Source organism: Manacus vitellinus, unplaced genomic scaffold (genome assembly GCF_001715985.3).
Source record: "Manacus vitellinus isolate BGI_N305 unplaced genomic scaffold, ASM171598v3 scaffold_115_pilon, whole genome shotgun sequence".
Lineage (NCBI taxonomy): Eukaryota > Metazoa > Chordata > Aves > Passeriformes > Pipridae > Manacus > Manacus vitellinus.
The window spans coordinates 515,009-529,664 of record NW_021938866.1 but is presented as its reverse complement, the minus strand read 5'-3'; the positions used below and the strand labels follow the sequence as shown (position 1 = coordinate 529,664).

The 14,656-nt window shown below is 53.4% G+C and overlaps 1 protein-coding gene across 24 annotated transcripts in view; it reads right to left on the bottom strand.

Moving 5' to 3' along the window:
• The window catches only part of TCF4 (transcription factor 4), a 117,996-nt gene that overhangs the window by 66,241 nt on the left and 37,099 nt on the right, over positions 1-14,656 (bottom strand). For 18 of the 24 annotated variants that reach the window (XM_029965687.1, XM_029965675.1, XM_029965670.1 and 15 more), the window contains 2 exons: positions 14,153-14,214; positions 12,534-12,630 (listed from right to left, as the gene is read on the bottom strand). The exons of 3 other annotated variants lie outside the window; for them this stretch is intronic. In XM_029965687.1, coding sequence (XP_029821547.1) covers positions 12,534-12,630; positions 14,153-14,214 — 159 coding nt within the window. Of the gene's footprint in view, positions 1-5,830; positions 5,944-6,613; positions 6,633-12,533; positions 12,631-14,152; positions 14,215-14,656 lie in introns of those variants that run through there. 3 more of the 24 variants (XM_029965686.1, XM_029965689.1, XM_029965684.1) reach the window with 3 other exon arrangements.

Sequence of the window (14,656 nt, the reverse complement as noted above, 5' to 3'; positions counted from 1 at the left end):
AGAAATAAGGAGCAGGAGCAGCTGGGGCCGGATCCTGTCCCAAGGAACAGGAGCATGGATGGATCCTGAACCAAGGAACAGCAGGATCACGGCCGGATCCTGTCCCAGATGCCATCCCAAGGAACAGCAGGATCACGGCCGGATCCTGCTCCCCACACCGAGCCACCACCCCAGCGATGCCGACGGATCTGTCCAGGCATGAGGAACCCTTGGATGCAGCCGGGAATGAACTGGATAAGGCCAGGAGAGAACACACCGGCAGCGCCTCGAGTTCACTCGCACACAGGGAGAACCAAAGGGAAAATAAAGGGGAGGGAAAAGTTTTCCTGCAATTCCCGTATTCCTGCCGGGGTTGTTTTTCTTCCCTGTTTTTTTGGGAGGGGGCCAGGGCTGGAAGGAGTTAACGGCTCCCTCCCCTTCATTTGCATCTGGTGCTTTTAGTGTGTGTGTGTGTGTTGTGGTTTTTTTCCCTTCCCTGAAAAAGTTGGCAGAGCCGCCGATTTTCCATAATGCAAGCATTTGGGAATTGTGAGCGGAATGAAACCGATCCAATCTCCTGACTGCGACATGAATTTTCATTAATTACAACCTTGTCAGCAAAAGCATTATCAAAGCTGAATATGAAAATGCTAATGAGCGCTCATTTGCATATTTTTCTTTGTTGGAATGTCATTAATTATTACATTTTATGATGATGAATGCAGCTGTCGAAGCTCTCCGATGCATAATTAGCCATCAGAATGCCAGGAGCCGATCAGCACTTTTGGGGCAAAAGCAGAAAAAATAGGCAAAAAGGCGACAACCCCCCGACCGTCCCCGCAAACGCCGAGGCGAGCCCCCCGAAGGGCGTCCTTCCCCGGCGCGGGAGCGGCGGCGGTGGGATGGCTTTCTCCCGCTTTTACACGGAATTATTTGGGATTTTTTTTTTTGTCGTCGTCGCAAGCGGAGCTCTTAATAAAAAAAAAAAATCGTTATTCCAGCTTAATTAATGCCACGCTTAATTATACCGCCATGATGTCAGCGGTTTTAATTAAGCGCTGGCGCGGGGACAGAGACTCCCGCCGCAGTAAGAGTCGCGGGGCCGGGCCGGCAGCGCGGGGCGCGGGGCCGGGGCGGGCGCGGGCCGGGCGCGGAACGGAAGCGGCGGCGCGGGGAGGGAGGGAAGAGCGAGCGGAGCGGAGCAGATGGGCCCCTTCCACATGAGCGGCGCGATCAATCACAGCTGAAGGGCCCAGGTTGCGGCGCAGCCGCGCGCGACGCCCCATTTCACAGTCTGTCACACTCCACACGGCCCGCAGCGCCCGCCCCCGGCCGCGCCGCGACCCGCGACCCGCGGCCGCGCCGCGAACGCCGCGACCCGCGCGCCGCGAAACCGCGACCCGACCCGCGACCCGCGCCCGACCCGAGGCCCGCGACCCCGCCACCCGCGACCCGCCACCCGACCCGCCACCCGCGACCGCGCGCGACCCGCGACCCGCGACCCGCGGCCGCCGGGCAGCGGCGGGAGCGGGCACGGGGCTCGGGCACCCGCGCGAATCCCTCGGGGGGCGTGGAACGGTCGGGTCGGAGGGAGGTCAGGATCGGCTCGTTCCACCCCCCTGCCCGCGGCAGGGACACCTCCCGCCAGGACGGGGTGTTCCGAGCTGGCCTCGGACACCGCCGGGGATCCAGGGGCAGCCATCCCTGATGGCATTCCAGGGGAACGCCATCCCAGCCCCTCACCACGCTCCCAGGTAGCAATTCCTGCCCAATATCCCATCGAAACCGGTGGGAAGTCGCTCCCTGTGTCCTGTCCCTCCATGCCTTGTCCCTGATCCCTCTCCAGCTCTCCTTTAGCCACTGGAAGGGGCTCTAAGTCTCCCTGGAGCCTTCCCTTCTCCAGGTGGACACCTCCGAGGACGAGCACAGACCTCGTGGTGCACATGGATATCATGACCCACCTAATTCCCACTCTGAGATATTCCCGTAGGGCTCCAGCACCCTCGAGCCCCCCCTTCACCCCAGATGGACACCAAGGAGGGACCACATTCCAAGCACTGCATCCCTGCTCCTCCTTCCTGAGCCCCAGGAAAGGGGAATGCTGCAGGAAGGAGGGATTTTCACCTATTCCATGGAGGAGCAGCAGTGAGTGACATTGGCACAACACTGTCCCTCGTCTCCTTCCACCTGGATGGAACAGGGATGAATCCAGGGCATGGCACGCACCTCAACCTGAGCGTGACCTGCCCACTTCCCAACAAAGGCTGGGAAGATCCACAGAAATGTCAGCCAGCTGTGGCTGCATCATCTGGACAACCGGAGGGGGGAGAGAGACAACTTGTCTTTGGAAAACCAACCGGGAAAAAGCCCTTTGGAAGCTTAAAGAATAAAGAGATGAAGGATCAACCCCCCTGTGGTGACCTGGGGGATGCACCCACATCCCGATGGGATTTGGGGATACCTGCTCCCTATCCAGAAACTGCAGCAAGCAAAACTAAAGCTCCCAAAATGGAAACAAACCCCTTTTTTTTCCTCCAGAATTTCTCTGGAAGTTGTCTGAGCTGCAACAGCTGCTGCATTAATAATATAAGGAAAAATGGGATTTCTGAGAGGATTCAAGGAAGACACAAAGGCACTGAGCTGAAAAGGCCCCGTTCTCCAAACTAACCAATTATTAATCCCCTGCTTTTCCTGGGAAGGGCTGGAAGGGGTTTGTGTCACTCTCACCCTCCAGGATCCCCCCATTGGCAGGGATAAATCCCCCTTTTTTGGCTCCAGCACAAGAAGCAGATGTGAAGGGCTCCTTTCAAATGAAATTCCCCAAAGCTGAGCTGATGCAGCTCCACATCAAAGGCACCCAAACCCCATCTCCTCCCCCTTCCCAGATAATTGCAGGGATCTGGTGTCCTTTGGAAAAGGTAGAGCTCCAAGTCAGGTAAATAATGATGGTGGGTTCCCTCTGCCCCAGCCTCTGCTGCCTCCACTTCCCAGGGCTGGGAATTCTCTCCTGTATTCCTGCAGATCCCTTTCCTGCCAGAGAGGAGCATCCCAGGAGGGATGGAGGGACAGGACACAGGGAATGGCTTCCCACTGGTTTAGATGGGATATTGGGAAGGAATTCCTGGCTGGGAGGGCGGGGAGGCCCTGGCACAGATTGCCCAGAGGGGCCGTGGATTCCCCATCCCTGGAATTTGTTCCAGGCCACGTTGGAGCAACTTTGTCTATGGAAGGTGTCCCTGCCCATGGCAGGGGTTTGGAATGAGACGATCCTTAAAATCCCTTCTATCCCAAACCATTCCGTGGTTCTATGATGGAGTTTTCCAGGTCCACATTCCCATATGATTCCTATGACATATCTAAACCTCTCCAAGTTCATAATTCATGAATCAGCACTGCAGAAGGACCCATATTCTGCAATATCCCTCTCCACCCTCCCAGTGCAGCCAGAGGAGATGGATAATTATCCCTAATGAACCCCAGCACAGACTGGACTCTGTCCACCCACCCTGTACCTCCCACTGGGATTTGTTCCTTGGATTCCCTTGCTGACCTTGGGAAGTCACAGCTTTACGGCCCTTAATTGAGGAAAATCCGCTCCTCCCACCCCAGCAGGACCTTCCCGTGGCCAAGAGGGGCTGAAATTTCTGTAATTCCTCTAAATGGGCAACAATGGAGCTGGAAATGGAAAATGAGGGATCTGGAAGGAAGGAGCAAGCGGAAAAGCAAGAATGTGCTCCACATTCCTTTGTCCTTTTTGCCTTCCACTCTTAGCTCTCTCCCTTCCTGACTCCTCTGTCCTTCATTATCCCCTTTCCTGTGGTGATGCTCCAAACTGGCAAAAATTCCCAACTGCACAGGCGTGGAAACTGGCCCGAATTCCAAATATAATCCCAAATCTAGGCCAGGGGTATATTTGGCAAACACAAATCCCTGCCAGATTTACAGAGCTCTAATAATAAGGTGACGAGGACCGTGGCAGGATTAGGGACACGGCTCCCTCGGCCCTCCCAGAGTGCCAAAAGAGTTTCCTTTGACTTCTATTCACCCTTCCCAATGGATCTCACACCATCAACTCTGGGGGGCGGGAACTGGGAGGGAAAAGAAACTCCCAAAAGACCAACCAACCCTATTTTGGGACTGGGGGAGCTTGGATGTGCTGTTTCCCATCAGCTCCAGGATGTATTGCTCCCCATTAAGCAGGAACACAAGTCCACACTAAGCATGGAAGACACGAGGAGGCTCCCAGCATTCCTAATGGATTTCCACAGCCCAGGTTGCCATTCCCTTTGGAGCCCATGTTCTGTTCCATGCACCAGGGAAGCTGCAAGTTCCCACCACCCTCTTTCCTTCCTTATCCATCACTAAAATCCTTTTTACATGTTTAAACCTCCTAAAATCCCTCATGACCCTCATTCCCATCCCAGACCATCCATCTCCGGTCAGGAGGAGAGGGACATCCCCTTGTGCCACATCCACATCCACATCCACAGCTGTGCATGCCCAATCCTGGAATGTTCAAGGCCAGGTTGGACAAGGCTTGGAGCAACCTGGGCTATGGAAGGTGTCCCTACCCATGGCAGGGGGTTGAAATGAGATGATCCTTAAAATCTCTTCCAATCCAGCCCATCCAGGATCCTTTAAAAAATAAACTGTATTAGGAGGAACTTTTTAGGGTTTTTGTAACTAGAGGAACCGTGTCCCAATGCCCATGTCCAAGCCAGGTCCAAGTGCCCATTCCAATGTCAAGGGCTCGTCCCTGTGGCAGGACTCTCCCACCCGGATCCTGCTGGATTTTCTCTTCCCTCCCTTTCAAGTGCAGCCTGTTCCCCTGAGCCCTGTCTCCTCAGCAAATCCCATTACACGATGGAACAAATATGTGGAGGGAACAAGCCGAGCTTCAAAGCCCAGGCCCTTCCCAACATTTTCCAGGTGTGCGCCACATGAGCGGAGCCCGGGATCGTGACTGCTGGGGGGGGTGATGACAGCTCCTGAGAACGGGATCAAAACCATCCCACATGGAAAAAGAATATCAAAGCCAGGCACAGACTCGCTCTGCCAGGCAAAGAGGGGGGGCTGACTCCAAGAAATCCTCCTGGGAATGCTGAGATGGGGAAACAGGGAGGCAAACAGGACACGCTAAGTCGGCCACGCTCCAACAGCACTTATGGGGTTACAAACTAGATCCCAACTAACACGGCTTCCCACCAGGATGGGGGCAGGAAAGCAACTCCCCAGGTGGATCTGAAAACAGAGATATCCAGCCTGTGGAAGCCAAGTGCTCCCGAGGGGATCGCATTGTTCCCCATCGCGAGGGGGGTCTGCATAGCCCCCCACCATGAGGGGAGCCCACACTGCCCCCCAGAATGAGGGAGGTCCACACTGCCACCTGGAATGAGGGGGTTCACATTGCACCTGGAATGAGGGGGGGTCACATTGCCCCCATCATGAGGGGGTCCGCACTGCCCTCAGCAGACCCTGTGAGGGGTTTCAGACCCCTCAGACCCTCGTCCCTCAGCAGACCCTTTTAGGGGTTTCACACCTCACCACTTCTCAGCAGACCCTTGAAGAGTTTCGTGCCTCTCAGCCTCCATAGCCCTCAGCAGCCCCTGTGAGGGGTTCGCGCTCCTCAGCCCCCCCAGCCCTCAGCAGCCCCCGTGAGGGGTTTCCCGCCATTTTGAGCCCTCAGCCCCGTGAGGGGTTTCCAAGAGTTTTGTGCCCCTCAGACCCCCCAGGCCTCAGCAGACCCCGTCAGGGGTTTCAGACCCTCAACACACAGCAAACCCTTTTAGGGGTTTCAGACCCCTCAGCCCCCCAACCCAACCCTCAGCAGACCCTTTTAAGTGTTTTTTACCTCACCATTTCTCAGCAGACACTCAAAGGATTTTGCAGCCTCTGCAACCTTCAGCAGCCTCCGTGAGGGGTTCGCGCTCCTCAGTCCCCCAGCCCTCAGCAGCCCCTGTGAGGGGTTTCCGCCATTTTGAGCCCTCAGCAGCCCCTGTGAGGGGTTTCCGCCATTTGAGCCCTCAGCGCCGTGAGGGGTTTCCCACCCTTCAGAACCCTCAGACCCTTTGAGGGTTTTTTTCAGCCCCCCCCAGCCCTCAGTATCCCACTGAGGGGGTTTTGTTTAATTATTTCTTTTTAAATGCTTTTTGGATGCTCAGCGCACAATGGGGCCAGTGCTGGAAATGAAAATTAAGAAGGTAATGGGGAAAGGCAAGGCAGGGGGAAGGATATAAAATCATGGAATGGCTTGGGTTGGAAGGGACCACCTTGTTCTAACCTGCTGCCATGAGCAGGGACACCTTCCACTATCCCAGGTTATTCCAACCTGGCCTTGGACACTTCCAGGGATGGGGAACCCACAACATCTCCAGGCAACCTGTGCCAGGACCTCCCCACCCTCCCAGCCAGAAGTTCCTTCCCAAAATCCTATTTAGCCCTGCCCTGTGGATGCTGAGGGCACTAAGGATGGTCAGGAGGTGTTTGGCTGGATAAACATGGAATAGTCCTTCTTCTGCTCTTATTTAAGGATTCTGGGATGTCTCCTCTCTAGTTTAATCCCTCCACTGATATTCTCACCCACCGTGTGATCCCCCAGTCTGGAATAATCCCTATTTCCTTCAATATTTCTCACCTCTCTCCTGGGAAATTTAGAGCCGATTCTGGCATCTGTTCCCCGTCCTCTTTTGTGAACACTGAGGCGAAAAATCCATTTATTTTTCAGCAGTGTCTACATCATCTGTCAATAAATTCCCCTTTCCAGCTCTGAGAGGTCCTAAAAATTCCCTGTTCCGGCCTCATGCTCCTTCTGCATCGCAATAATCTGTCGGGATTGTTTAAATTCACCCCCTGCCTCTCTCTTCGCTCTCAGCTCCTCTTTTAACACTAAACCTCATCCCACACCTTCCCTGAACTTGGAATTTTACACCTTTTATTCCTAGTTTCCTTTCCTTCCATTCTTTTTTAATCCAACCTGCTTTTCATGGATAATTCCCCCAAATATAAACACCCACAAAGTCAAGCATTGCAATATTTGATCCTTGGCCTGATTGCTTCTTTCCCAAATCTATTCAGTGGGTTTGCTTCCCAGAATATCCCTCCCCATCCCTCCTTTTTGGAATATTAAGGTAGCAAAAGTCTATGGGATAAAGGGATAAATGGGAATACTCTGATTTTTGTTGGAAAGGAATATAATGGAATTAAAGTGCTGCTGGTTCCCGTTAAATCCATGCTCCGGAGCTTTTCCTTTCGCATGTCCCAGGATCAAAGTGTCCCCCCAGCCTTGTGTGGTGGGAGAACTGGTGCTGCCCATAATTCCGACCATATGGCAGAGGGATATACTGGCATGAGGCTGCAGAGAATTCCTGGACCCTCCTGTCATCCCTCAGACTGGACTGACCTATTCCGTGCCTCCATCCCAATGCAGCCAGAGAGCCGAGGGAAGAGTCATTCCCGGAACAATCCCGAGGACAGGAATTCACATTTTAACTATAAAAATCAAAGGATTTTTTGCTTCCAGAGCGGCACGTTTTCCCACAGAAAGGGAGGATCACTCTGTCTTGGATGGAGACAGAAAATCACAGCAGGTATTCAGGGAGCCCTTAGTTTTAAGCACCACAGCGCAAAGCTTGTCCTAAACCTAAACCAGCAGCACAGCTCAGCCCCCCCACCCCTCAGATCCATCATTTTCCAGCAGAATCCACCAAAGCTCCCCAAAACAAGTTGCTTTTCTGCCTGCAGCTCCTCCTTGAATTCCCCACCTCTCCAGGCTGGGAAGTTCAGACTGCGGGGCCGGGCTCCAAGCGCTTATTAATTAAACTGGGCTTTGTTGGCCACTCTGGGCTTTAACCAGGAGCATAACAAACCCATTGTTTTTCCCTGCCCAACGGACCGTGACCGCCTATGGAAATGACCCACTAATTCACCAAATTGGTTTTGTTTCCCAGATTTTCCCACATGTCCATTTTCCAGCTGTAATGCAAATCCCAACCCGGCGTGTCCCCCCGAACAGCCCTGGGATCCCTGGGTGAGGCTCAGGAAGAAACACTCCAGCCACAGAAAATTCATCCAGGAAACTCCAGGAAACTGGAATTCAGTCAGAAACCCCTGGGGTTTTTTGGTGTTGGGTTTTGGGTTTTGGGGGTTTTTTTGTAATTTTTTAATTATTGGGTGGTTTATTCCTTTTTAAATTATTATTTTAAATTATTATTTTTCAAATTACTATTTTACATGATTGTTTTTACATTATTATTATTTTAATTATTGTTATTTTAATTATTATTATTATTTGAATTTTTTTTTCATTCATAGAATCCTGGAATGGGTTGGGTTGGAAGGGACCTTAAATCCCACCTCGTTCCCACCCCTCCCATCATGGGCAGGGACACATCTCACTTCCCAGATTGAGTTCTTCCCTCTTCATGAATATTTAAGAAAGTCACTTGCAGGTTTCTCTTAATGCCCAGACAGGTGGGAGCTCAAAATTCCCTCTGCCACCAATACCAGCAACAAAAGCTTAGAAAGCCAAGCTGCAATAATCCCTGGGAAGAGCAGGAGCTCCTTAACCACTAAAGCACCTCTGGATGTCACTGGAGAAGCTGTTTCCCTCTCCAGGGGATAAATCCAGCTCCAAGCCTGGCATCATAACGGGAGAGCTGGCCAGGGGGCTGGAATTATGGGCAGGAGTCTGGGATAATGGACAGGAGACCAGGATTCTGGGCAGGAGGCCATTCCTGCTGCCTTCAGAGAGGACAACTCCAGCCTGTCCCACAAAACAACTCGGCTTCTTTGAGGCCCAGATCCCAAGGAATGTAAACTTCCCAGCAAACTCTGCAGGCCAACCTCACATTTCAGCTGCCAGAGCAGCCAGTTTCTATGTACACATCTCTGCTCTTCCCAAGGAAATGGAGATGTCCTTGTCATCTCCTTTCTCTGGGACTGTCGAGCGGCTGGAGTTGGATGCCGGGCCCGGAATCCTGACTGGCAGCACTGACAAATCTATTAACTCCTGCCTTGGAGTGGGAATGTGTTTCTCTTTCCAGCTTTGTGGCTCCCACAAAGCATTTTAAAGCACCTTTCCAGGTTCCACTCAGCATTAAATCATGACTTTGGAAGGTCTCCAAGGATGGAGGGTCCCTGGAGTGTCCAAGGCTGGGTTGGACAGGGCTTGGAGCACACTGGGGTAGTGGGAGGTGTCCCTGCCCATGGCAGGGGGTGGGATAAATTGGGCTTTAAGGTCCCTTCCAACCCAAACCATTCCATGATGCCATGATTCTCCTAAAACTGGTGCTGGGCTGGATCAGCTCCATGAGTGGAAAACACTTCAAAGGAACACTAGAGCCTGGAATTCCCAGTTTTGGGGTTTCCAAAGGCCTTTCCTGACCTTTTTAGGTTCCCAGAATCCCAGATTGGTTTGGGTTGGAAGGACCTTAAATCCCACCTCATTCCAACCCTGACTCCCACCACCCCGGGGTGCTGCAAGCCCCTTCCAACCTTGGAATTCCTGGACGGGTTTTGTTGCTTCCCTCCCGGTTTCTGGTGCCCCTTCCCTGCTCCAGCTGCAGAGCAGGAGCCACCTGACATAACAGAGGTGGTGTGAAAGGGAATTAATGTTCCCAACCGAGCAAATCCCAAAAGTGCCGAGGTGAAATGGAATCCCACTTGAGGGAATGTTGAAATCAGTCCTGCAGAAGGGTAAAAAACCACAGAGCCGGCTGAGTCAGAGCCCCAGCATGGAAAATTCCTGCCCAGACGCTGACAGTTTAGCAACTGGAAGCGGGGCCTTTTAACACTGTGTTGGGGAAACTTCCCTAATCTGCACAAAATTCCAGCTCTCCTAGGGATGTTCAGAGCACTTGGAAGCACAAACCTAAATAATCCTGGTAGGCAAAGCCAGGAGAGGGATGGAATTCCAAGGAACCTGCAGCTGTCACATGATGACCACAAGAACCATGACAAATTATCACCCAGAGGTCACCACCTAAACCAGCAGCACCTGGAACCTCCCTGGAATCACAGGATCCTGGAATCTCCTCACTGGGAAGGGAGTCACTGAGTCCAGCTCCCGGCCCTGCACAGGACAATCCCAAAATCCCCCCGGGAGCACTGAACCACTTCCCTGCAGGGAAATGCTCCAGGAAGTCACGCAGGGTCGAAAAGCAATGGGAAATGATTTCCCGTCCCTTTAACAGGGTATTCCAAGGAGCAGGACAAGCAGCATTCCCAACGAGGATGCCTGGGAAGGGGAGGGGCGATGAGAAGCGACGCCAGACGTGCCACACGCGGGGACAGGGGTTAGTGGTGGACTCCATGGTCCCAGAGGGCTTTTCCAACCTGAATCCCATGATTCCACAGCCCCCATCCCACAGCAGGAGCCACTCCAGCCGAGCTGATGGAACACACCAGTATGAACCATTTTAAGGGGGAGGATTGTCAGGCTCTGGATCAGTTGCCAAGGGAAAGGGGAGAAAGGATGGAAAGGAACCCACAGCCGGATCCTGACACCCAAATTGACAGGAAGCTTTCCTTGGGAGAGTCCAGAGCGCTGCCAGGGGAAGGGAAATGAGGGAATCCATTTGGAATAAGTGGAGTCGGAGCCACAGTCTGGTCCAAGTGAAGAGCCGTGCACATAAATTCCTCCCAAAATCCCAAATGCTGACACAACCGGAGCACGGAACACTCCCAGACCCCATCCTGGATATCCATAACTGCAGCATCTGTCCTGCTGCTGCTTATGGGTTCCCACTCCCACACAAAGCTCTCCCAGTCCATTCCCTGGGAATGCTGGAGCAGGAGGGACACCTGCACCCATCCCACTATCACAGCCGGGAAAACCCCTCCAAGGCAATTAAGCAGGACCTTCTAGAAACATGAGGATGCTCCCCAAATCCCTTATCAGGAACTCTGGAATCCCGAATCCCTCTGCATTCCTTCCCCAGGTGCCCCCAACTGCGTTTTTATAAACCAAATATTTCTTAAACCAAGGGAAAACACTGTTTTCCTTAAAACTGGGAGAAGCAGGACTGAGATTTTTCGGGAAGCCCAGGCCAGGTAGGAGAGGGCGAGATGCTTCCAGGTTTGCTGGTTTGCAGGTAAATGTTCAGGTGGGAAGCAGCAGCAGCGGCTCTCCCTGGCTCCCTGTGCTCTCCCTCGGCCCCGTGGCGTGAGTGCGGGAGGGAGTGGTGAAATTTCCCTGCTTTTCTTGGCTTCTCCCGAGCCTTTCCCAAACTGTCGTAACCGTGCCTTGGCTGGGAATCCACACGAACCACTCCAAGCTCCAGCACTGCTCAACAACTCCCAGCTCTTTCCCAATCCCGCGGGCCGAGGGACGGCTGGGGGGGCTGTGGAGTGATCTATGGCAGCCCCAGCTCCGTGTTTTCCTTGGAGCGGGCTCAGGGCTGTAAAGCGGAGCTGGATGAGTTCTCTGAGGGAACTGGGGCGGGATCTTGGCCCAGCCAGAGGTGGAGGGACACTGACATCACCTCTTCACTTTAATCACCCTCGTTAACTGCGGGAGCCAGCAGTCACTCCTGACCAATCCCAGCCTCTCCTCGGCCACGCAGGGGGGACCAAAGCCAAATCCCAGGAGTCCTGAGGCTGCAAAACCTTCCAGGATCCATGGAGTCCAAGCTGGGACTGATCCCAGGCCAGAGCACTGAGTGCCACCTTCAGGGATGGGGATCCACCTGGATCCCTGCTCCCCTGGGCAGCCCCTTCCAAGGCCTGACCACCCTTTCCAGGAGGAAATTCCTCCTGGCGTCCGACCAGACCTTCCCCTGGTGAAACTTGAGGCACTTCCCTCTCCTGCTGTCCCTTGTTCCCTGGGAGCAGGGCCCAATTCCCCCCTGGATCCATCAGGGAGTTGCAGAGCCAGAAGGTCCCCCCTGAGCCTCCTTTTCTCCAGGCTGAGCCCCCCCAGCTCCCTCAGCCACTCCTGCTGCTCCAGAGCATTCCCAAACTCTCTTCCCTTCCCTGCACACGCTCCAGCCCCTCATTATCCTGTACCTGGCGAGCCCAGAGCTGATCCCAGGATTCCCCACTGTGACTGATACAATCCAGGTACCTCTTGCCCACCTGGGCTCCCCTCAATCAGATCCAAGGATCTGGAGTCCAGATCCCAGCAGGCAGCGATCTGTTCCCCTCCAAACAACATTCCAAGTGTCCCTCACCAGCTGTTTGGTCCCTTGGGTTACTATTTATTTACTGTATTTTCAAAAAGCCTTTTCTGCTTTGAAAATCCCGTTCCCAGAGTGTCCAACCAGGCAAGGAGAAGCTGAGCCTCAGGAAAACACCATTTACCTCTCTGAGAAAATTTTGCATCCCAAGCCCAGCAAGAAAACACAATTATATATATATATATATATATATAAAATATATAAAAAATAATAAGCATCACCACAGCACATTTTTATACCTTAAAACAGGAAAAATTAGGCATATCCCATGTTCCCACCCTTCTAAGGAATGAAGAGGGATTTAAACCCTCTGGATTTTGTTTCTGCTTCATATATCCCAATTTCAGCCCCAGATTAAAGTAGAAAATTCCATGTCCTTACTTTGTATCCTGGAATTGACAAAGGGAGGAGAGAGATTGTCGTGGGAGCCGAGGTCTCTGCTGGCCATGTGATCGTAGTGAGTCCCATCTCCATAGTTCTGCCAGGAAACCGGGATAAAACACGCGTTGGAGCAGCGTTTCCCCGACCCCCAAGCCCGTCATTCCCTGCTAAATGTTAAACCTGCTCACGAAGCATCATTCCCTGGATTTTTTCCCCTGGAATGTCACGTTCCAGGGATTTTTTAATGCTGTTTCAATGTTTTGGTTCACCACAAATCGACTTTACCATGGGGAGAACGGAGGACTGGGATGATGCTCCTGGAATTCTGTGCTGGGCAATAAACCCTCTCAGAAGGGTCCTCCTGCTCACAGTACGGAAGAAAGAGTCAGGAGAAGCCGAGTCTCCCGCTGTGGGAATGCCATTCCAGCAGGGAAAAGCGAGGTCAGGCCGTTTGTGGAATAATTCTGGTAGTTAATGCCCAGCCCTGATTCAAATTCCCGAATTCCTCCCAGGCTCGTGCTCCCTTTCTTTCTATCTCCCAACTTCATTCAGGGGTTTGGAGGCAGAAATAATCAGTGTGTGCCAATTCCCAACTTCCTTTTCAAAACATTTTTCCCTGGGAAGCAATACAAGTGTCAAGGGGGAAAAAAGGGGAGAAAAATCAACGTGCCGGGCGGGAATGACGTCAGGGATGCAAAGCAGGATGGAGAAGAAAAGGTACTGGGATTCCTCCCCTCCGAGGGATAGGGAAATCGGGGATCCCCCTGGGCCACCTCGAGGGAAAGGCCCTGGATTGGGGATGAGGAGGGGATGGAGAGGGGGTGGAGAGGGGATGGAGAGGGGATGGAGAGGGGATGGAGGGCCCAATCCCGCTCCTCCTCCCCGTTCCAGGGCACAGAGCTGCTGGAGCCCTGAGCCTTCCAATTAATGGGAATACAATTAAACAGGAATTAGAACAAATTTAACTCAGGGCACGAGGAAGAGAGAAACTCTGAGTGTTCTCTATGGGTTTGGAGGGAATAAAGGGGGATAAACAGGGAATGAGCAGCGCAGAGCTGAGGCACCAGCCATGCTCAGCCTGGAGGAAGGGAAAAGCTGGGATGCTCCATTGGGAACAGGGGCACGAAGGTCAGTGGTCATGGAATGGCTGGGGGGGACATGGGATGGCCAGGGGTGGTCAGTGGCCATGGAATGGCCAGGGATGGCCATGGAATGTGAGCCCTGGCACAGGGATGGGGGCTGGCCCTCCCCTCAGGCTTGGGGACACCCCCAATCCCTAAAAATCCCAGTGCAGGGGGTGAAACCCTGGGAAACAGCCTGTGCTGGCTGCACTCGGGTGGGGCCGGGGCTGAGGGAGCCCCGCAATAAATGGCTAATTAATATCCCTAAAAATCATGGGATGGCTGGGGGTGGAAGGGACCTTACAGACCATGCCATGGGTGGGCAGGGACACCTTCCCAGGGCCCGAGATGCTCCAGTTCCCCCGGAGCAGGTGCCGGATCCGAGCCCAGGCGCAGGTTGAATATTAAAAGGCCCTTGAAGGAGCAGCCGAGCGGCCGGGCCCGTCTGTCCTGGATTGCACGTTCCCAGGCTGAGGGAGGGAGATTAGATGTACTTACCCGGGATGGACTCGGATGGCCTGCATTCCCCCAGGACCCTGAGCTGGTTCTGTCTTCTACATCTGGGGACAAGGAAGTTCTTTAGTGGCAATAATTCCTGCCTTTTGTGCCGGCACTTTTAAATTAACGCTTCAAATTAATCTCCCGGTGCCTTTAATTAAGAACCAGGGGCCGGGAAGCGGCTCCTGACCTGGAGCTCCAATTAACTCATTGAAATGCACGGCGGGAACGAGCTGGACCCTCAGGAACGGGGGCTGGAGCGGCGCAATTCCAGCGCTGGATTGAGTTCCTGACACTCGGGAGCGGCATCACTGACACAGCTCCAACCCGACCCAAATCTCCGGCAGAAAACAGGGATGGACAGACAGGTGAAATGCGATTGTCCAACAGGAAAAGCTGGAGGGGAAAGGGCAGAGTGTGTTTTACACTCGAGGGTCACTCAGGGAAGGGGAGGTGGGATGTGCCTGATCCATGGATACAACGGGACATTCCCAGTATTCCTGC